This window comes from Bombus affinis, chromosome 12, assembly GCF_024516045.1.
Source record: "Bombus affinis isolate iyBomAffi1 chromosome 12, iyBomAffi1.2, whole genome shotgun sequence".
Lineage (NCBI taxonomy): Eukaryota > Metazoa > Arthropoda > Insecta > Hymenoptera > Apidae > Bombus > Bombus affinis.
In genome coordinates, this window is record NC_066355.1 from 5455955 (window position 1) to 5479081 (window position 23127).

The 23127-nt window shown below is 36.6% G+C and overlaps 4 protein-coding genes across 14 annotated transcripts in view; 2 read left to right on the plus strand and 2 right to left on the minus strand.

Annotated features, from left to right (window-relative positions):
* The window catches only part of LOC126922511 (piezo-type mechanosensitive ion channel component), a 28803-nt gene extending 18251 nt beyond the window's left edge, over positions 1 to 10552 (plus strand). For 7 of the 11 annotated variants that reach the window (XM_050735101.1, XM_050735103.1, XM_050735104.1 and 4 more), the window contains 20 exons: positions 1311 to 1373; positions 1793 to 1938; positions 2521 to 2697; positions 4043 to 4339; positions 4428 to 4504; positions 4869 to 4943; positions 5192 to 5272; positions 5617 to 5893; positions 5981 to 6144; positions 6215 to 6364; positions 6468 to 6629; positions 6716 to 6863; positions 6945 to 7159; positions 7244 to 7402; positions 7494 to 7620; positions 7690 to 8096; positions 8256 to 8551; positions 8647 to 8896; positions 9069 to 9296; positions 9380 to 10552. In XM_050735101.1, coding sequence (XP_050591058.1) covers positions 1311 to 1373; positions 1793 to 1938; positions 2521 to 2697; positions 4043 to 4339; positions 4428 to 4504; positions 4869 to 4943; positions 5192 to 5272; positions 5617 to 5893; positions 5981 to 6144; positions 6215 to 6364; positions 6468 to 6629; positions 6716 to 6863; positions 6945 to 7159; positions 7244 to 7402; positions 7494 to 7620; positions 7690 to 8096; positions 8256 to 8551; positions 8647 to 8896; positions 9069 to 9296; positions 9380 to 9494 — 3614 coding nt within the window. In that variant the 3' untranslated portion in view covers positions 9495 to 10552. The remainder of the gene's footprint in view (positions 1 to 1310; positions 1374 to 1792; positions 1939 to 2520; positions 2698 to 4042; positions 4340 to 4427; positions 4505 to 4868; positions 4944 to 5191; positions 5273 to 5616; positions 5894 to 5980; positions 6145 to 6214; positions 6365 to 6467; positions 6630 to 6715; positions 6864 to 6944; positions 7160 to 7243; positions 7403 to 7493; positions 7621 to 7689; positions 8097 to 8255; positions 8552 to 8646; positions 8897 to 9068; positions 9297 to 9379) is intronic. The other 4 variants (XM_050735106.1, XM_050735113.1, XM_050735105.1 and 1 more) reach the window with 4 other exon arrangements.
* Positions 10553 to 10608: 56 nt separating this feature from the next.
* On the minus strand, positions 10609 to 12841 carry LOC126922593 (uncharacterized). Its single transcript, XM_050735368.1, has one exon. The coding sequence runs from the start codon at positions 12471 to 12473 to the stop codon at positions 11559 to 11561; it is 915 nt and encodes a 304-aa protein (XP_050591325.1). The 5' UTR covers positions 12474 to 12841; the 3' UTR covers positions 10609 to 11558.
* A 281-nt stretch (positions 12842 to 13122) lies between these two features.
* LOC126922565 (venom serine carboxypeptidase) lies at positions 13123 to 14972 on the plus strand. Its single transcript, XM_050735278.1, has 2 exons — positions 13123 to 13529; positions 13667 to 14972. Exons 1-2 carry the CDS (start codon positions 13245 to 13247, stop codon positions 14786 to 14788), a joined length of 1407 nt encoding a protein of 468 aa, XP_050591235.1. The 5' UTR covers positions 13123 to 13244; the 3' UTR covers positions 14789 to 14972.
* A 178-nt stretch (positions 14973 to 15150) lies between these two features.
* Positions 15151 to 16585, minus strand: LOC126922595 (lysosomal thioesterase PPT2 homolog). Its single transcript, XM_050735374.1, has 4 exons — positions 16215 to 16585; positions 15855 to 16104; positions 15668 to 15786; positions 15151 to 15605 (listed from the first exon to the last, which is right to left on the minus strand). Exons 1-4 carry the CDS (start codon positions 16362 to 16364, stop codon positions 15252 to 15254), a joined length of 873 nt encoding a protein of 290 aa, XP_050591331.1. The 5' UTR covers positions 16365 to 16585; the 3' UTR covers positions 15151 to 15251.
* Positions 16586 to 23127: the final 6542 nt, after the last annotated feature.

Consider the following 23127-nt stretch of genomic DNA (forward strand, 5'->3'; position numbering starts at 1 on the left):
AATTAACAAACAATAGCTTAAACTTAAACCTCAACGTAGGTAAACTTAGAGACTATTCGCAGGCTAACGTCTCTATATTTGATTCTCTATATTTGATGCACGCGAAAAAGAAGGGGCAGCGCCTCTGGCAAGGTCTTCCAGCGTAAGCTCGTGCGGTCACACCCCTCCTCAGGGTTATCAGACACCGATCGACGAAGACGACGATGAGCCAGCCCCGTTGACACCGCGAGCTGCGTCTCTCTTGCAGGCGCCTACACCAAATTCCGCTGTGATGACAGTGAGCCTCGAGGGTTACCTCGAACCGACCCGTATTTCCTTCGGTTCTCCACCAAGTAGCGAGTTGAATCCACGTGGTCCATCGCCTGACGAGACGTTTCCAGTATTCTCGCCGCCGCCATACGACAGAGGACCACGGGATCGATCGTTGACCTCGTCGATCCGACATCGTCGACAGTCCAGCTTCATCGGACCACCATGGATGAATGGATTACAAACACCAAGACAGTCCATCGTCTCGAGCACATCTCGCTCCCCGCTATCTCATCACACATGTAACGACACAACGGGAACAAGATCATCGTCGTCGATCTGCTACGATGTCCTGTACATATGCTTCCGCGACAGCACCTCTAGATCATCTATGAAGCACCGATCTTTCTTTCGTTTCGTTACTATTGATGGTTCTAGAGGATTTTTAGGGTACCTTCCGGTTTGAGTCTTTTGATTTTTGTGCCGAGCACGTCGTGTCGAAATGTAAAAATTAGAATGACCGAAGTTTTGTTGGTTTCTCAGTAGATTTTGTTTCGGTATTTATTTTGTAAATGTGTAGATATTTGATTGATGTCGTCATCGGGACATTTTCATTTCCGTTCCTTTTGTTGTTTTAAGAGAACTTTCTTTGATCTTCGTTAGATGTCGTATTATATTTGGATCTGATTGAATGTACATAGTTAAACATACTATATTCGTATAACTAATATCGATGATTAGATCGTTTCGTATATATTCCTTCGGCATCAATCCTGTTTTGACATTCGAACATCATATTCTCCTCATTCATCACTTTCGTAATTAATTTTATCTCTCTTATAGGGAGAAGTATTAATTCAAATCCAAAAATCCATTTAATTTCTTGACAGATCGTTCTGCATCCTGTTGATCCTACTGACCAAGGATTCCGGAACTCGAGCGTAATCGACATGTAATATACATGTATATTGTTGTAAAATAGATCTCTAGCCTGTGCCGACGACTTTCTCATCGTTTTCAGTTTTTTATCTATACCTTTCTGTGTCTTTTCTTTGTATTAGATACTCTCTATCCAGGAACACGGCCGTTGTACAGAGTTCGCGCCCCAAAGACCAACAGAGAGGGTAAATGAAAATTATCTTTCATTTTTTTTTCTCTTTCCGCAGCTTATCTAGGCTTTGTCCTACCAACTGACGTGTCCACATCCTGACTAACTATCCTTCTGCTTTTACAGAACCTCTCGCTGTACATATACGTAATTTGTTTCTGTGTATCACGAAATTCTAATATGTATAGCGAACCAAAGATGGTGGCGGGTGCATTTGTGCGTGTCCTGTGTGATTGTACTAATACTTTTTCTAACTTTAATAGATGTTATACTGTTTTCTAAAATGTTAGTCTGAGCCTCGTAGAGTAACATCGTCCGAAAGCACAACTCTTAAGTTAAGTGAAATATCGTGCATGGCTTTAGCACAGTATAGTGTAAGTGACGATGGTTGGTTCTTCTATCAGTGTTTAAGAAAAATTCGTTTTGTTTGATCAGCTGTCAGATCAGGCGATTACTACATGTTCGACGACCTGGACGACGACGACGTGACCGATCTGATCCCGGACACTGAATCCGAAAAAAAAGAAGCGGAGAAACGTCATGAAGCTGAAAAACGCGGCAGAAGAATGACCATTTCCGAGGTATGTTAGCTGCTTCCTAAATTGCGAATGAAAATTTTGAACGATACGTTTTGGAGGGTTACGAATCTCTGGTTTGTCTGCTATGAACTTTCGATTTGAAGCAAAAGTTTGACTAATCGAAGAACGCTTGATCCACTGAGAAATTCCGCGAAACGACCCAGCATATTTTTATCATCAAAAAGGCCGATTCAGTTTTTAATTTCACATCATAGTTTTCGATTTGATTTCGTGCTTCAGTTAACTTTGTTAACCCAGTCGTGGTTCGGTTAACTGAGTTAACTTTCAATCGAATTCACAGTTCGTTCCTCAACGAATCTATCAGATGGATCATGGGATCATGGCCAAAGGTTGACTTGATCTCCGTGTGTGCGTAAAGTCCTCGCATTATTCTATCGATCTACCACTGGCCCAAACCCCCTTTCAACCCTTTTGCAATGATCACCCCCGCCCATTTTTCACAATTGTTCTCTAATCCTTGGCCCGTCGAGGAGTCATCAGACAGCAGACAACAAGTACAGCGCAAACAAAAGGCAATTGGTAACGCATGGAAAGAAATGATTCAAAAGTGTGGTCCCCTTGCAGCTGATGAACACGCTGATTAAGACAGACATTGAGATCGCGACACACGTCGCCATGTACGGAGGGACTGAAAAGGACGCGCTGAGACTACGTCGTCGGAGTGTGCCTTTAACAAGGAAGAAATCATCTATGTCGTATCTCAGTGCACGTTCCGAGACCGACACTGCAGTGGCCACCGATGTGAGACCCCCTTAAAAGGCTGCATGTCACTGCTACAGGCTCTCTTTTTCTCTTACCTGGCCACCACTTTTTCCTCCTTCATTCTTATTGTTTATTTTTCTTTTGTTTCTTTTTTTTGTCCTCTTTCAAATTCTATATATACGCTCTCTTCAATCTTAACGTCATTTTAGTCTTTCTATCTAATTCTTTTCCTAGTTTTCTTTCTTTCTTTCCTGTAATAATATCGTTATATCATTGTACTCTAATAAATTGTCGATTTCCAGTGTCATCTTTGATATTACCTGCAAATAATTCTCAGCTTTCGTTGTATCTTTTATTATATATTTATGTCGTTTACTTCTGTTTTCGTCTTTCTCTTATCCTTTTGTTTCTCGTCATATTTATTCATTAATTTCTTTGTTACATCGGACTCAAACACGTTTGTATCACCTATTGAAGTGTGTTGGAAATTTATTAATAGCCAACTGCGCAAACCTTACACTTTTAACAATTTTTAACAAGTACATACACTAGACAGAATCACACATAGCCACACACAGCAAACCACGAATGATAGTGGTACTAATGAATTTTACAACATTTATACATATATTCGCTAGTTATTACAGTGCTTCGACGTTAATTATTCCTTTCTTTTCGCATCTTACAGCTTTGTAATAAAAGAAAAAATGAAACACATGTGACGGAAGCGGTGACGTTCCACTCACGTCGATTCACCTTTTTTTTCTTTTGTTTTTTATGTCATTCCTTTTAAATGTTGTAGTCGCAGGAGGCTCCTCGTCGTTGGTACATATCTGCCGCTCGATACTTAGCTTAATTTGTTTTCATTATGTTTACAGCGTAGCACCGTAATCTCACGCTTTTAATATCATAACAATAATTTTTGATATCGATTAATTGCATACGCAGAATTTGATTCAGACAAAACGCCACCAACGACCCATTAAATCTTTTTTTATCTAGAATAGTCCATTAATTAATTTAATAAAAATTATTTATTATAATTTCAAACGGTTTACTTAAAGCTCATCATAATATCATAAATATCTCAATTTCATTAAACTTCACGACATGATAGAATTTACATGGAAAAATAAATAATGACAAACCTCCGTTTTATAAATATCGTATGAAAAAACGGAATTCGAAAATGTAATTTGACTAAAAGAATTGCAAATGAAATGTCAATACAACGTTGGCCCTTAGAGCGTCAAACACAGTTACTGAATAACTACCGCTGTCGATAAACTTATGGTGTAATTGTCTTCAAATTCCACGTACCAGAAACTGCCAGAAATAATGAACCAAACTAATAACACAAACGATAAATTGTTATTTAAATTAGGCCGCTGACAAAACAAGTCTCGCGTCGGCAGACACGGAAACCGATGAAAAAGATGCGGCCGCGGCAGAACGTGATAAAACACCAGTGCCAACAGACGACGAATATGGAGAAGATAAACCAGATGAAAAGGAGGAGACACAGGAGGATGAGCAAAAAGTATCAATTGCTACGTACTTCAAATTCATTATAGTGATGGTTAATAGCACCCTGACGTCGATGACCAAGTACTTGAACAGATTTTCGCGTGACTATAGATACATTCGCAAGGTTTTAACGAAAGAAAAGAAAGTATTAAAGGTACGTGATGGAACGAGTAAAAAATTTGCAACAGAAATTGGATCGATAAAGTCGGAGATTCTTTTTCTTGGCATCGTTTAATTTATAGACAAAACCAGACTTCCGGATGGGAATGCGATTGGGAATCACTCAAATATGGCAGCCAATTCCTGTGATGAAACAAGGGTAAGATTTTCATCATAGATAAGATTGTAACTAAAGAAACGTTCTTACCTCTTTGGCTTCCTACATTATTTGCTCGTAAACGCTTAACTGTACAGATAGAGTATCGTAGAATAATAAGAACCGCGATTTTGAAGAGATTGAGAATGTCTTTAAAGATTTAGTTCGTTTTAGGTAGTAAATCCTTTGGTGGTATCCCACGTCGACACTTTAGAGCTTTAGTAGTATTGTGCTTGTCCCAAGTACTTGCTTTTCCTTCCTAGAATTATTCAAAGTCCTTTTGAAAAGAAGTAGTCTATATTTACCGTTGCTATTAGGTCAGTCCTTATAGTAGAAGCTAGAGTAGTAAATGTGCTCGCCCTGACAGATCGACTAATGGAAATGCCGAGGAATCTTACGATGCTGGCGAGGGACCTAACCAACCACGACCGCAGGAAGAAAGGTAAGATTCTGTAGAAAATGCTTATTTTTCGTAAACGTTGTCTAAAGTATATCTTCATCAAATAAAATACAATTCAATTAAATTCAATTAGATTAAATTAAATATTTTGTATTTCCCTTGGAAATAAAGGTCTCTGCCAGTTTAAATCAAATTAAATTGAAATTCCTGAATCTTCTATCCGCATTTATGTTAATGTAAAGAAATAATTTGAAGTAAACGTAGACAGAGAGGAGTGTTATTTTTGCTAGGAAAAGCAGCTCGTTGATGGTCCCTCATATTCGAATTTTGGCACCGAGTTTGGAGCGAGGATTGGACATATCCTCCTCCAGGTATCAAGACTACTTTGTAAAATCGATAAATGTTCTTTCACTTCGTTGTTAAACGCACCTTCTGCACGTTGATCTTTGCAAGCAGCATGTACATTATAATTTCTTCTAGCCCCTTTAAACATGAATATGTAGACATAAATATCGTAATTGTATAAATATTTACATTTACAGAGAAAGATGTACCTATCAACTTTTGTTCAGTTCTATTTTACAGGTGTTCGAGCTTTCGGTGTGCTTTTCGTATCAATGTTTTGCAGAAGAAAAAAGACTTCCTTCTGCGTATTTATGTTAGATCATATAGTGGAATTTCTTAATGCTATTAATGAAAACTGTTATTTATACAGCTCACTATTCTCCGAAATCTCACCTGTCCAACACGATGACGAAGGTGGTGCACTGTCTGAAGTCGATCAACCACCGATAATCCAATTATTGGCATCTATTTGGTTTGGAGTCCTGGCACATTCGTGTCTACTTTGTTACTTCATGGTATTCCTTCATCAGATTAAAAATGCATCCGTCCTTTCCACGCCTTTGCCTCTCATGGTGTTCTGCTGGGGTTCGTTAACCATTCCACGACCCTCGAAAACATTTTGGATAACGTTGATCGCGTACACCGAGGTAAAATATAAAATTCTTCGGACAGGTTAATAATTTTTTCAGAAAAAACAAAAAATTTCTTAGCTGATTAAAGGTAAATTTTTTTAGGCAATTGTGATAGTAAAATGCATTTTCCAATTGGAAGTATTGCCCTGGAATCGAGATGCTGCACCGAATAATCCTCTATTTACTCCTAGAATTATGGGCGTTGAACGCAAACATAATTATGCTTTGTGGGATCTGCTGTTACTTCTCATGGTGTTCTTTCATAGGTAAATCGAAGCATAAATTTCGTAAGAATATTTTTTCATCGTAAAAATTAAACAAAAATCCTATTTTTAGATTTATGCTGAAATCATTAGGGCAATGGACATCCCCATCCCTAAAACCAAGAAAAATTATTCCTTCCACTTTAACTGTAGTTCCAGCCAAGCCTCCACCACCAGAAAATAGAGGTCAAGGAGAATCTGCATCGCTACAAGAAGAAGAAGGGTACGTCAATTTCTTAATTTTCATTGATTTATACGTCCCTAATATTGTTGTATAATATATAATTAATATACAATTGCCAATATTAGTATTTTATTATTTACAGCGGTAGTACCGTAAGAACACCTAAAGGAGCAACTCTGAATCTTCGCGCAGCAGGCGAGGGTGAAAATGCGCAAGCCACAAATGAATATGAAAAATTAGTAGCCGTTCAAGGAGAAGAAATCAGTCCCATGAACGAAGAGTTCAATAAAGCCATGAATATGACGTAAGCATGTATACGTATTTATTTTAATACGATGTTATATGAGGTAGTCTCTTAAAATTTATTTAAACACAATGATTTGTTTCCAGTGTAAATAAATACAAAGAGCCAATGAAAGATTTCTTCCAAAAAATTCTTAGCCCAGTTAGCAAAGAAAAGACGAACGTATATGCATATATGTTCCTGTGTGATTTCTTTAATTTCTTGCTACTCATTTTTGGATTTTCTGCATTTGGGGTAAGCATCCCTATATTTTCTAACAAGTAACATCATGTACCTTTAAGATAATTTCTAACAATAATTTTTGTCAATTTCTAGACACAACAAGGAGACGGTGGTGTTACAGCCTATTTACAAGAAAATCGAGTTCCGATGCCATTCTTACTGATGTTACTGCTACAGTTTGCATTGATAGTTATCGATAGAGCCTTGTTCTTAAAGAAATCAATCGTAGGCAAACTAATTTTCCATTACTTTCTTATATTTGGCGTTCACATTTGGATGTTCTTCATATTGCCAAGTGTTACCGAACGGTACGATGGATTTTTTCATCATAGAGAAATTTCAATTCGAATATTTAACATCTTCTTAATTTAAATTGTCAAATATAATCACAGACAATTTAATGAGAGGCTTCCACCGCAAATTTGGTACATGGTCAAGTGCTTCTACCTCTTGTTAGCGGCTTATCAATTAAGACAAGGCTATCCGACACGAATACTTGGCAACTTCCTCTGCAAGAAATACAGCATTGTCAACTATGTCTTATTCAAAGTGTTAGAATATATTCTATCTATCGAACTTAAAACTAATATAATAATTTAAAATGTTGATATTATTAATAATTGATGTATAAATTTTCGACAGATTCATGTTAGTCCCATTCTTATTCGAATTAAGGGCAGTAATGGACTGGATCTGGACGGATACTTCCATGACGATAATGGATTGGTTCAAAATGGAAGATATTTTCGCCAATATTTATCAAATCAAGGTATATCGCTCTACATATTTTGTGTAAATTTGTATATAAATTACTAATAAATGTGTGTGTGAATTGTAGTGTATGCGAGGCGTAGAAACGGATTTCCCTCAGCCACGAGGTGTAAAGAAGAAACAAATGAGCAAGTACTTAATCGGTGGTGGTGCTCTCTTCTTCATGATTGGATTAATATGGTTCCCCTTGCTCTTATTTGCACTTGGTGGCACAGTTGGTGTTTCTAATCTACCTTACGACGTTTCAATGAAAATTAGAATTGGTCCTTATGAACCAATTTACTCTATGTCGGCACAAAGTAGCTCTATCATCGAATACGACGAAACTGATTTCACGAGATTTTCGAATTTGTACGCGAGAGATAGACCTGCAGTCACTTTCCTGGAGAACTATATACATTCTGATGTCGCTGCCGTGAGATTGAGTGGATTCTCTCGAAAATTATGGAGTATATCTCCGCCAGACTTAGATAGGTACGATTAAAGTTATTTTAATCCTACTACGTTCCTGAATTCATATCAATTCCAATTTTTAAATTACTAAAAAATTTTCTGAGTTTAAAAAGGATATAAAAGAATCACTTTTTATATACACGTTGACATCTGTAACTTTATGTAATTATTTTATGACAGACTGATAACAGAATTAGAAGATAATAGCACAACCGTGGTCATCCACGTAGAGTGGACAGTGTCTCGAAAAACGGACGCGAAAGATGCCAGTGGGATAACGACACAAGTGAGAGATATAAAATTGCCACCGTATGAAAACAATGAATTTAATCCTGTGAGAAGAACGTTAGCTAATATGCTCTCTAGCAATGACTCAACCGTGCATAATGGTACTATCACGTTGCAATATGCGTTTCCCAAGTTTTTGAAAGTGACTGGTCGAACCACTGACGTCGTTCCGCAATTAATGCGAATGCGTAAGTGTCATATGACAAAGAAAGATATCTATGGAACGAAGATAGAACGTAATGTTATTGAACTTATGTGTGAAATTAATCTCCATAATCTACAGCGAAATGGCTTGATGACAATGTAGAGGAAGACGATGAGAATCATCTGTACAGGGATGTTAGTCTTCATTTATCTACCGACGCAGATTGTTGTGCTCGTCAGAAATGGTGGATCGTTAAAGAAGTTTGCAATGATACTTTATACGATCAGCTATTAAAGAGAGTGCCCTTAAATAACTGCAAGTACATCATGATGTTCTTGTTCAATGATAAAACGTTCCCCGAGGGGTTGAGCTTTATCAGTGGATTTGGGTACGTTTTTGAAATTATCTAATGCTATCATTATGCTAGGTCTACACTGTTATTCGTGAGATCCAGTGTGGTTACAATGCTAATTCCCTTCACGAACAGTTCTCGTCAGTGTGAATTTGTTCTTTTTTTTTTTTATTTATTAGAATTTATTTTTTCTCGTATATGTCTACAGAATCTTAGGTTTGTACACTACCGCGGTGATAGTCATAAGTCAAATGATGAGGAAGGTAGTCAGTGATATGGCGCCGAAGATTATGTTCGATGACTTACCCTACGTCGATAGAATACTAAGATTATGCTTAGATATTTATTTGGTCCGTGAAAGTGGAGAATTGTGTCTCGAGGAAGACTTGTTCGCCAAATTAATATTCCTCTACAGATCACCGGAAACGTTAATCAGGTTGCTGTTGCATTACATCACCATCATAAGTATCATATTAGATTTAAAGAATCTAGCGTAACAACTATATCGCATTTTTTCAGATGGACAAGGCCACCCGAAGAAGGAGAGAGAACTGACAATGAAGATCAAGATGATGTAGATGAGGATGCTGTAGCGCCAAGAGGAGAATCTCGAGATGTTTCTCGTAGAGAATAAATTTTGTCAAACGTTTCTGAGGATAAACTCCAAACCTAAACAATACCAGTGAGAATATTGTGAAATTTTCAAAACGGCTAGCATTAATGATAAAACGAGACTAGAGTTAACTTTTGTTGGATCAAAGACTTTAAGATTTTGTTAATTATGCGAAACGGAATTTATTAAAGAAAGGATTTTTTCGAAAAATATTACCGGTAATTTTGCGTAATGGAGACAATAGTTGGCGCACTTATCAAGACGTGACAATGGTTAAAAAGATTAAAGAAACTCAGGAATTTAGTACAGTTATGTTTGTTGTTAGGAAACTGATTAACGAAGAGATCGTTCCTATAAAGATGTACATATGTATACGGAAATAACGCAAAGCGAAAGAGAAAATGATATTAATCATAATAGGGAAAGTTAACGAGAAGACCTGAGAAATTTAAAGAAGTCCGAGGATACATTATACAGCAGAATTATTTATTTCTTAATCGTGTTTTTAAGTAAGGTTTTACTAATTTTTATTTAAATATTTATCGATAAAGAACTCGCTTGATCATAGTCGAAGGTATGAAGGATATTGTGGTCGTGAGATGTTGTCAGTAACATGATTTTGAGATAAGTGCTTTATAGAATTAAGCGTCCAAAGATAAATTTGTTGTACCATATGCGATACATATGCTTTTATCTCTAATTTATTAGAATTTATGCATAAATCGAAATAGCCGCATTTAAAATTGCATTTTCATAGGTAAGAATGTAAACCCCTTATTCTTAAAAAATTAATATCTTCAAAACTGCCGATAGCAAGATCTTTCGTTCCTTTTTATACGTTTTTCTAATCGTCGATTCATTCAGGTATTACTGAATAAAATTATCTGGTGATTTTGCCAAAACCTCGAGCGCGTTTTATACATTACACATATTTAACCGAAGATCTTGACTCCATAATAATTATCATTGCTTGTAAATATGCATTGTACAACATGCATCCTTATTGAAACATTGTATCATGTCGCCTTAATATGCCTTTTAAAAGAATCTTCGAATATATGTAAATTGTTTCAAACGAATATGCTATGATTTTATTTCTTGAATTTCTACTCTAAAAATTAAGAAATCACACAAATTCAGTTATAAAGTAGTTTATTAGGCATTTTCTTACAGACAAAGATCTATCGTGTTCTTTTTCTTTTTCTTTTTAGTTCAATAAATATATCAACTTCAAATCAACGCGGAATAAAATACATATATATTACGACGCGTATGTAGTAAATAAGGCTCAGACTCTTTAAACTAGATAACATATTGTTAGCTTTAAACTTTGTTACGAATTAAAAAAATATTAGTAAAAACGTTAGAAAATGTGTGCTCTCGTAATTTCAACACACGTGTCATGGCTTTCCACACGCAACAATATGGAAAACATCGCGCGCGCGTTGGTTCGTGTGTAGCTAAAACATTTACAGAATCTTATACTCTGATAATTAGCAGCCATTGATATTAAAAAGAAAATTGTAAAATATTTATAAAAATAAGCGCAGAATTCCCACCTACTTTCATCACACGTAAATATAATCATTATATCAACTATGATCATTTTACGAAATATACACAATAGTACAATTTTATTTAATATTCTAGTTTACATTATAAGTGTCTGATCGAGTAGACACGCTTATCTATAAGGAAAATGTGAGAAAAATTGTGGGAAAATCCATCAATTTTATTGCATGATATCTTTCCCTAGATAAGTTAAATGAACTAACAAGGAGATTGGTCTGAAAGAGAAAACTATAAAACAATACGGAGATTATTATGAATCATCATCCATAATCAACGATTACCGGTATTATCGATCGTATACGCACGTTTGTTATTGAACTTGCGGAATACCATCTCTAAAGCTTGGTATGTTTTATACTTTTTACTCTCGCTTATTTTTTAAAATTAGTCACTTTATATTTTCACACAATGTAGCAACAGCTGGCAATCATCAAAGTTCAACAATAGCATGGAATGAATACCTCATTATCAACATATTCTAAGCACTTAGTATTAGAATACTGTACACTTTTGCTATTGTTTACAAAATTCCTTGCATTTCAATTTGAGTGCAATATTTTCCTGTTTCAGAAATTCAAATTCCTTTAATTTCTTCTGCAGCTCCTCGTTTCTTCTTTGTAAAATAACAATATCCTCTTGTAATCTTTCATTCTGTTCAATTAGGCTTTTTACTCTGTTGGAATCTTTACTAGGATGCATTTCATTGATTATGTCATCTGTTTGACACAGTAGGTGTTTAATAAGATTTGCTTGAGAATTAAAGTGCAGCTCTTGCATAGCTCTCAAAATTTTTGTGCTTTCCTGTTTTGTGGATATACTCACAATGTCCTTGATGGCATTAAGCAATGCAACAGGATCAATTTCTTTGGATTCTATTTTTCTAAGATCATAGGCTTTTGTTTTGTCTTTTGCAACTTCTATCTGAGAAGTTCCCTCTTTTGATGAATCAGATGGTCTGTTGTTTTCCTTAACAGATACATCTGGGGCCTGAGTATTTTCCTTATAATTTCCTGAACGTCGCATTTTATCCTTCATAATCACTTTGCTTTCAGAAATTTTTGCTTTTGTCTCCTTAATCTTTACTTTAGTATCATCTTTAACTACTTGTTCCTTTCCATCGCTTTTTACCTTATTTTCAATCGGTTTCAACTTACTTTCAACAAGCTTCTCTTTCCTTTCAGATATTCTTACTTTCATTTGCTGTTTTCTTGTGTCTTGATCAGGCAACTTTTTTAAATCTTTTGTATTTGGTTCCCTAGTAGTACATTGCTTTGTAATATGTACATTTTCTCCTTTGCCTTGTAGTGTATGTTGCAGAGGAGAAGATGTCGCATTCCTTGTTGTTACATGCCGATCCACTGGATAAGGATTTACAGTTTTAACGTCAGTAGACAATAATTCTAAGTCTTCTAGGAAAGAATCATTCATACTTCTGTAGTTTCTTTTACTTCAACAACAAATAAAATAATACTTTTGTGTATATATAAATATAACAGTGTTAGGAACTTTTATAGATTAATCCTTCAAATTCATTAATTACAAAAAATTTTTCTTGGAGTTCTCAATCATAGCAAGCATGAGAAAATATCACGAAATGTATCACAAAAGGTCGAAGGCTTCGATATGATTTTACACCATTTAATTGGAAGAAGCGTACAAATTTATTTACAATTTCACCATTATTTGTAACATGTTGTATTCAGACTTAAAAATAGTAACAGTTCTACATTAACCTTCAATTGTATTACAGAACACAAAGGCAATTCAAATTAACGTGTATTGGTTCAGTCAGCTGATACGTTAATATTCTCAAACGCCATCTACATAAATATTAACAGTTTCAAGTAGCTCGAATTATATACTTAGTGCAGTTAGTAGCCATTTCATTATTTCTTATTTAATTTTGGATAATAGCTAAATTAAAAGAAATTCTTGAATATTCTTTTTAAGTCTAATTCCATATATAAATGCAAAATATGCTTAATTCAAATTTTACTATATTTTCGGAATTCGTAGATGTATCCCTACTCATTAAATGCATCACGTGATAGTAATATCTCCTATGTTGGTAATATTATCGCGCCGGTATATAAAGATGCACTGTGCATCGAAATATATATATCAATTGTGTTTCGGTCACGTTCGGCTGCTGTTCGAAGGTCGTGTTTAGGATAGTTGCGATTAATCAGATAGAACACGATGGAAAAATTCGTGTTACTTGTACAAGTATTATTCATTGTTTCATTCGCAAGAGGATTTACAAATATTTATCCCAAACCAAAGGATTATCCGCTTCGCAATGAAGAAGATTGTGGTGCGCCTCTTTTCCTGACACCACTTATTGAAAGCGGTAAAGTAGATGAGGCCCGTAGTAAAGCTGCTGTACAACATAAAGATATGAACGATGTCAGTAGCTATTCTGGTTATTTAACTGTTAACAAACAATACAATTCGAACATGTTCTTTTGGTTCTTTCCGGCCTTGGTAAGTAATTTAATATTTTGAATTTTGTGAATAAAAAATAATTGCAGCTTTTAATGATTAAGTTTCTGATTATACGTAACTTTCAAATAATAAATAAGAAAATGTATCTAAGAAATGCAAGGTTGGATTTTTTTTAGCATAATCCAAAGACTGCTCCTGTAGTGTTATGGCTACAAGGTGGCCCTGGAGCCACGTCCTTGTATGGCTTATTCTTGGAAAATGGCCCATTCATAGTTACGGAAAATAAAACTCTTGAAATGCGTGAATACTCTTGGAACAAGTGTCATAATTTGATTTACATTGATAATCCAGTTGGCACTGGATTCAGTTTTACTGAGAATGAAAAAGGCTATGCTACTAATGAAACAGATGTGGGAAGGGATGTGCATACTGCCCTAGTCCAATTCTTTAAGTTATTCCCAGAACTTCAGACTAATGACTTTTATGTCACTGGTGAATCTTATGGAGGAAAATATGTACCAGCTGTATCTCATGCTATTAAAGATTATAACATCAAGGCACAGACAAAAATAAACTTAAAAGGTTTAGCAATTGGAAATGGATTGACTGATCCAGTGAATCAGTTGCAATATGGAGATTATTTGTATCAGATAGGTTTAGTTGATGCAAATGGCAGAAATCAAATCCATACATATGAAAAAAAGGGTAAAGATTTAATAAAGAAGGGGAAATATATAGAAGCCTTTAATTTGTTTGACGAACTTATTGATGGTGATTTAACCGAAGAACCTTCATTGTTTAAAAATTTAACTGGTTTTGATTATTACTTTAATTTTTTGCATAATCATGATCCAAGTAATGATTCCAATTATATGCTACAATGGCTTCAAACAGCAGATATTAGAAAAACCATACATGTTGGCAATTTAACATTCAATATCGAATCTAAAGAAGTAGAAGAACATTTGAAGGGGGATATTATGCAGTCTATGGCAGTTCTAGTAGAAGATCTTGTTCAACATTATAGAGTTCTTATATACAATGGACAACTTGATATTATTGTGGCATATCCTTTGACAGAAAACTATATCCAAAACTTAAAATGGCCTGGGGCAGGAAAGTACAAAACAGCACAGAGAAAAGCATGGTATGTTGGAACTGAGTTAGCTGGGTATTCAAAGACTGTTGATAACTTGACAGAAGTCTTAGTAAGAAATGCTGGACACATGGTTCCTTCTGATCAGCCAAAATGGGCTCTTGATCTCATCACTCGTTTTACACACAATAAAAGATTCTAAGTAATTTAATTAATTATCTTATCAATGATATATGACAATTTACATCCTGCCTATATTTACTACATAGAATACCAGTTGTAGATCTAAATTAATAATTAGGTACTTAATGAATCTTCATGATATTTAACGATAATAAATCGTTTTGTATTGAAAAAGGTAGTAAACATTTATTAATGAAAAAGAATGTATATATATACATTTATTATTGAACTGCCTTAATAAATAATTCTTCCTGATTGTAGTTATAAGGTATTAAATATTTTTTGTGTTGAAACATTATAAATATATTTATTACGCGTTCGTCTTTAGAAAATTATCTTCATGTGGAAAATTATGTAATAGGATGATATTCACGTGATAAATATAATGAGTACACTTAATATCGTTTGGAGATCTTCGATCTTTGGAATTTTCTTTATATTATGTAGTAAAAATTAATTATCTAATGTACAATAAGATTATATTAATCTAAGTATGGCAGTAAAAAATCATCTACTATAGATACGTTTTTATGCCACTCATAATGGGGGACATTTGGAACTGTGATAAGAACAAGTCTTCCGCTTTCATCTAATGTTTTCAGTCCAATTAAATCATCCTTATAAATACGTCGATCACGCATATCTATCACAGTTTCGTTAACATCGTAGTATCCGAAATGGCTACTTTGCCACGGGGTAATAACACCATCCTCAGGTCCTCCAACAAGCACCATACGTTCTAATTTGGTGAGACCTTGTTTGTACATTGGCATTTTCGTCGAATTTTTCTCATTGTTCACGTATGGAAGAAATGTACTATATTTGTAATACAATTCCTATAAAAGAAGGGTAAAATACAATTTACGGAACTATTAACGAGTCGTTTATATATACTAACTTGATGATGAGGGTCATTCCAATAGTTCCCAATACTGGTGTGTTGCCCGATTTTTGAATAGAATAATTCATAGGCAGTTTGGCATACCAAATTAGGAAAGAATAAATGCAAAAATTGAGCTGCAAGAGAACACGCAATTTGAAACGGTAATTTCTTTGTCTTTCTTCATGGCACTGAGGTCACCTACTTCCGTATTGTCCAGCTTGTGGTGAGCTTAAGGAAATGAAATTTCTAACGTTGTGACCGGGAAACCTTTGCAGTATCGTTCTAGCTAATAAACCACCCTGACTGTAACCGACTAAATTTATTCCCTCGGGAAATGCAGCGCCCACAGATATAACATCCATGCCTATTTCTTCCACTTGGTGCCACATTGATTCCAGACTACTCCATCCAGCGTATCTTGGAGTATTATAAATCTGTGTCCCTGGATGCATCTAAAATTAATAATCGTTTTAAGCACAGTGGAAAATCATATTTACCGCTAAATTTATACAGACGCGACATCTACAACTTTCTTTGTTTTGTATTTGATTTATGTACTTACTTCTTGGATTCTGTTACTAATAAGTTCCATACTGTCGCTTCCAGTGAGCACTCCATGGATAACGACCACGGCATGATAACATTCGACGCCATTATTGAGAAGAGATAAAAATAAAATAACAATAAAGCTACTATAATATACGGTAGCCATTAGTGACAGATGAGTGAGGCTAGATACGTATTGTCAAGAATATCATATCATGTTCACTTCAGATCCGTTTTCCATCGAAACGATAAGATTTTGAGATAACCAGAAGCAACTGTTACTTATTCGGGATCGTACCTTTTGATTGGATCAGCGCTTTTTTTTACCATTGGTCCGTCACTTTATTGAGGTAGAGACTATATAATCGATTTTACGAGCGACGCGTCGCGACGCCTTTTGTAAGGAAAGAAGAGCAACATCTGTGCTCCGTTGAGAACGAAGGAATTTCATTTATCGACGATGGCTCTTATGTTTTCATGAATGGCGAAAGCAAAGATTAGAGTTAATTTCTGTACCCTAAAAGTTCATAATCAGTGCAAATGGTATCACTAAACATTCTTTGTTTCTTTCTTTTTAAGAACATTAACATTCTTTTTATTGCTTCCTTTTTATTCGAATTTGGGTTCGAAGATGGTACTTGAAATAAATTCTGATTGTGAGTGAAGTTTATTATCACCACCGAATGATGATGGAGGTGTAACAACCAGTGATCAACTTTGATCGATAGACCAGAGTCAATGACAGTGAAAGGAATTCAATTGCATTCTGAAATAACGTGTTACAGAATGTGGCCCCTAATCCTTTTGCAGCTGTATGGAAGGTTGCTGGGCACGTGACATTTCCCGTGCTTCCACCATATATCACCGTGGTCTGACATCACCCTTAGTTGGCATACGAAACTCATGCCTTAGAGGATGAACGCCTGCCGCATTGTTTCGGCCAACGTCATTCTCGATTATCACGCTTTCACTTCGCAAAGAGACCTTTGTCACCATCGAAGAACATCGTAGCAATTTTGCGAAGCAAACTTACATCTCTTCAGGGATTCTCTAATGCATTCATATCGATTTGCTAAATTATATACTAACGTCATGAAGAAAACAAGAAATGAATAAGATAGCATACCATGACTATATTTTAGAACTTTTAGATTTTTATTATTAAGCTAGTACTTGCCTATTATGGAAATACAAATATCTATAGTGAAAAGTAATAAAATGAGAAAGGGACAGATATCCTCTTTGGCTTAAGAAATTAGAACGTTGTACAACAATTTAACCGGAAAGAATACTTGGAAATGAACCGTGCTTACGTATTTCTGATGTCGCACACTAGCACTAATCGAGTCCCCAGAAGCTTTGAAACTACCAACGTTTCTTTCTCTCGCTGAAGAGGGAATGAAACGAAGGGGAAAGAGAACGAGAAGAGAGGAAAGACGACCAATCCAATTCCACGCTCAAACCCGACCATCGTGATGGTGGAGGGTGGCGAAAAAACGCAGCCACGCCAGAGCGCAAGGCGAGCGTAGGTCTCGGAGCTTTTTTGCGTTTAATCAAGGATATTCGCGGTCGGCTGACTCGCTATTTTAGTCCACCAAGTGCTAACCGAACCGCGCAACCACCAGCGGCGACTATATCGCAGGAAGTGGATGAAGGAATCTCCGTCCTTTGACCTTTCAGGCACGCTCCTATTTATCTTCTATAATTCGACATGCATTTTCTGTTATTTTTCTTATGAAGCCATTTAGAAATTATGAAATACTTCGATATCCCTAAAATTAGATGAAATAGATATAATTAAAATGTCTTTTACGCAATGGAAATTTTATACGAGTTTAAATGTTCTTTAGTAAAGAATTAGAATACTTTTCGTATTTCGATAAAGGGATTACAGAGATTATCGTATTATGTGGGATATTATTTAATGAAAATATGTTTGATGACGAATCGCTGCGCGCAGCATTAAAACATTTCAAGAAGTTGCACCATCTCTGCAATGATAATTCATACGCATTCGTCTGCACGTGAAGGTAGTAATTCAGCTTCCGGTTTTGTAAATTCAAATGTAGACAACGATGCACGACGAACGAACAGTGCCACCGCACTAATATTTGCAAAAATATGCAGGGACTGCCGCATAGTGGTTATGTTTTTCATCTCTATGCTGTCTTTATTCAGTTATGAAAATAAAAAGGACTAACAAAATAACGTTCTTCATCCTCCTCTATATAAAAAACAAAAATGAAAGAAGGCACCATAAAACGCATGACTTTCTATTCTCATTCTTTTTTTAAACAAAATGTTAAATCAAATGATTTAGAGAGAGTCGATAAGAACGTGTGATTAAAATCGTTCGATTTTTGTTACGTACTATTCAATTTTCGAGTGAACGTTTTTCCTTCAGTAGTCGCCAAGAGGAATCATAGATCCTCTTCATCCAAGAATCGACTCGAGAACCTGTTTAAGGCCACCCTCTGGCTCAGTAAGTACAGAGGCGGGAGAGAAGACGAAGTGGGTGGTACGGTGTCGGAGGAACGGCCGGGAGATTAGCGTTAATTACAGAGTTGAGCCGTTCCGGGGTTGGGACGGGTGCGAGGTATTTGTCACTCGGCACCGCTCTCGACTCCTGTTCCTCGTTCTGAATATTAATAACCCCGCGCCATCCTTCGCCACCCCCTCTTTCGTTCCGCTCTCTCCTCCTCTCACCTCTCGTTTTACGACATCCGATGAATTGCGCGGCAGGCAACGCTACTCATTATGCTGACTGCTTGATTTCATCACCGTCACCGTTACGAAAAATTAATTGCTCCTTGATCGGGGAGAATAAAGATCAGCTTGCAGATTTTGATCAATTTCCAACGTCTGCCGTTCTTTTATAAATACGGTTGGCAGACATAATTTTCCTTCTATTTCCTTGTAATAATATATTGTTCGTATTATTGGAAACTGTTCACCCAAGACAGTCTCCTCCCTTCTGTCACGGCGTTTTCCAAAAATTGAAGGATGGTACCATCGACTCTACGGGTTAGCCCCTTCCACGTAACACGTCGATCAATCGATATCATCTTCTCTCGTCCTTTCTGCGGTTGGTCCCTCGATGGCGGTCCCATTCCCGCGCAAAACGTTCAGATATTCAAAGTCGGGGAATAGTTTATTCATGGCCGGCTCGGAGAACTTAGAAAGATATTGGAAGCGGCCCAGGAGAGGGTAAAAGATAGAAAAAGAGACGGCGGAAGGTGGAAAAACTGAGCGAAGAAGCGAGAGAAGATGAGAGAGAGGAGACGATATTGGTTGGACGGAAGTGTCCCCTCGGGGAAACGAGAAAACGGGAGGAGCGTCGTCTCTTCCCCGATCCGATAAAGCGAAAGAGGGACCCCCTTGTGGCACGACCACCACTCCTACGCGTTGACCCACGTGACAGCGAGCCCGCCAATAAAATTCAAATAAACTCCACTGTGCATACTAAATTATCACATCTTCCATTACCCGACCGCGTGCTCATCCCCAAACAGCTTCCACCCGGTCCCGGAGAAACGTTTCAGCGTCGTGTCGAAATTCCAATATTTTCGACTTTCAGCCAAGATGGGAAATAGCTCGTAATACGTCTCGAAGAAAACAGAATATCGATTTCAAAACGTTATAACCGATTTAATACCGAAGAAAATGCGTTAAGTCCACCGGAGGGCTTATCGTTTGCACCGAGATATCCCGTTTAATTGATTGCTCGTCGACCAGAACTTAATCTGTTTTGTTGGTCTGGTCGACGGAAAACTGGTAGATTTACGGATCGACAAAGTCTTTCGAGTTTTAAAGAAGATTAAAAAGGATGAACATTCGATTATACGTAGTGTATCGCGTCAAAACGTAACGCCTTCGAAATGTCATTAATCCGATGTTGGATACTTGCCGAGAAAACGGGAATGACTCGTCCAAGGGGGTGCAACGACGCTGACGAAGGGACGCTGAGGTCAGGTGGTCTTTCCCAGGAACGCCCCAGATTTCAACATTACTCAAGTAGGATCAACCTGCCAGGAAGAAGGCCATTGTTCGCTTTTCCGCTGTTGAGTTTCCTTCCACATTGCCGATACACCATCCGCGATCGTTCGACCATTCAAACGTATGACATTTTTTTTCTTCAGCTCGTATGAAACACTATCGAACATTTCGAACAAGAAAGCAAACATTTTTCGAGATTTTTCCAAGTGTATTCCAGATGTCTACAGTGGAAAATTTAATCTGTCGAGTAAAACGTCGAATTTTCGCCAGGAAGTGTATATTGCAGTAATTTCCTGGATTTTTGCCGCGAAAGAATAAACGCGTTAAATGCGCACGGGAATTAACCAAACGAAGTTTCCACTGTGTAAAACAATTAGTAACTTAGCTGTGCCTCTATTCTCCCTATCAGCTTGTCTACGCCCTGACTATTAGTATAATCGCTAGAGGCTACGACCCTTAGCTGCTACCCTCGAGCGATTCACTTTAATTCTTAGCAAGTTAGAGTCATTTCTTCCCCTCCCGTCTACGATCTTGCGCGACTTTGCGTTTTGTTCGGTTTTCTCTGGAATTCTCGGAACCTCTCGAACCAACCATTAAACTGCATCAAGTGTTTTTTATTACCTTTCGGAAGAATCTTGATAGCAAAAAATTGTCCGAGCGTTTTATCCTCGTTACATTTTCTTCCTTTTTCTGCTTTTTGTACTAGTTAACCTTTTTTACTTTGGTTGTTACCTGAGATTTACTTTTTTATGCTAACTCTACAGAGATGCTATGAAAAAAGCACAAATTTATACACCGTAGTTCAGAGAATCGCATATCTTTTAATTTTCAATGCTTAAGAATTTATTTCAATTAATATTACAGTCCAAGAACACGTGTAAATATTACAGTTTTTCCTAGGACAATTAGAACGACGATTTTCCGTTTTGTGTTTCGTCACGTTGAGAATAAATGTAGCGTTCAGCTGCGTGTCTAATTGATTTCGGCCCCAGTGTTGGGGCTGCGCTACGATAGCGTCGGGGGTGAGTTTCGGACGTCGAACCACCCCTTTGCATTATGGATGCACCTGATTTCACACTTGTTCGTTCGCACTGGCAAACTCCTCCGCCCCCATAACGTCTCCATCGATATAAACGGGCCGCAATTTGCTGGCCCATTGTAAACCGCCCCTTTCACCTCGATTCATGGGTAATAAATCCTGGTTCCGGGATATATGGCAAATTTATGTTTACGAAAGCTATGGGCGAAAGAATGGTACGGGCGTATCATCTACAATCTGTCGTAACCATCGTTGCAGATCTGTATACTTTTTTGGATATTTTAGGTTGAATTTAAAAATCATCTTCGTAAACATTGTTATTCGTATTATACTTATTATTAGAGATTTTTAGATTTTTCTGTAATAAAATACTCTCTTTTAGTCACCAAGTGACATAAAAATCAGAAAATCGATAAAAATAAACTTATCATATTTTTCCCATATGGTCTTCATATGCAAAAGTATATAAAATATCTGAAGTATAGTACTTGTTGCAATATTCAGTAAATGAAATGAATCTCTGTTTAGATCCCATTCTTCTAGTTATGCTCATAAAATATGAATTTGCATAAATATAGTAGTAATTTGATTATCATATTTGTCAATAAATGAAGTTTACGATAATAATCACGGTTCCAAGAGACTTGATTTAGCAATTAGGTATCGTTTTGAGCGTATTGTATTAACTGGACGTTCGAAATTGACCGTGTGACATGCTCGTAATCCATGCCACGTGTCATCAATGACGATAGGGCGTCGTTTTACACCCCTCGAATCTATCCACGTCTTTTCTGTTCCCGCAAAATCCACTTGAATAACTGGTTAGATCATCTATTCGTTCGTTACTAATCATTCAGTAGCAATTTGTTCAGTTGCCGAGATTAGAAAGCGACTTGAAAGCAATGCTAATTCATTCCGTCCTCGCTGCTTTCTAATTTGAGATTCACCCTCTTCGACCCCGTAGTTATTGCTCTATATACGCTTTATATCAGCATAATGAACATCGATCGGGTCATTTGAATTGCTTGTATCTGATTTTTTAAAATTTGCGTTCGAAACAATCAGTATATAAAACGTATATTTCTTAAATTTATCCTGAGGCTTATGATATAATTGCGGTAATTAAATACAGAAAAAGAATTCATCTGTTCGTCATTTTTTCAAAACTTTTAATAGTTTATAAAATAATTAGTAAGAATTATGTATCTACTTAACACTTTCGAACTTTGATCGTAAGATAACTGAAATTTTTCTAGAATATTTATTGCTGTTCCGTAATTGTCTAAACAAAAAGACACAGTTGACAAACACAAAGATGGAATAGAATATAGAATATCTATTAAGAATATTTTTACCATTGGTCCAAACCTCTCAGGCAAACGAAACCAAAGTAGATCGGGGCTTTATATAGGCAGATACGCGAAAACGGTAAAAAGGACATCCGTAGTCTAACATATGGCTGGCGAAATTGCCGACGGGGTGGCGGTAACAATATTTACAGAAGGCTCGGCTAACTCCCCGGTGTTTTGTTAAGACTGCACACCGCACGCTGCCGCAGCCCCGGGGCAGGGGTGTCACTTTACCCCGATAATCCTCCGTAATACTCTTTAGCGATCCATAATATTAAGTCTCACATCCAATTTCTATGGACTTACACCTTGTTCGCGGCGATTACCATTTTGATTGCGACCTCCTCTGCCAAGTCTTCCTCTTAGCTTTGCACCTTTCAGCTATATCGCTTCAGTCATCTTTGAAATTCCAGGAAGAAAGATATTCTTCAAAAAGAAGAAAAATTCAACCTAAAATAATTTCACCCTATCATTTACGTATTTATTCTCAGAAAAATTTTACTACAGGTAATCAATTAACATCTGGATGTCTGAAATAAATTACA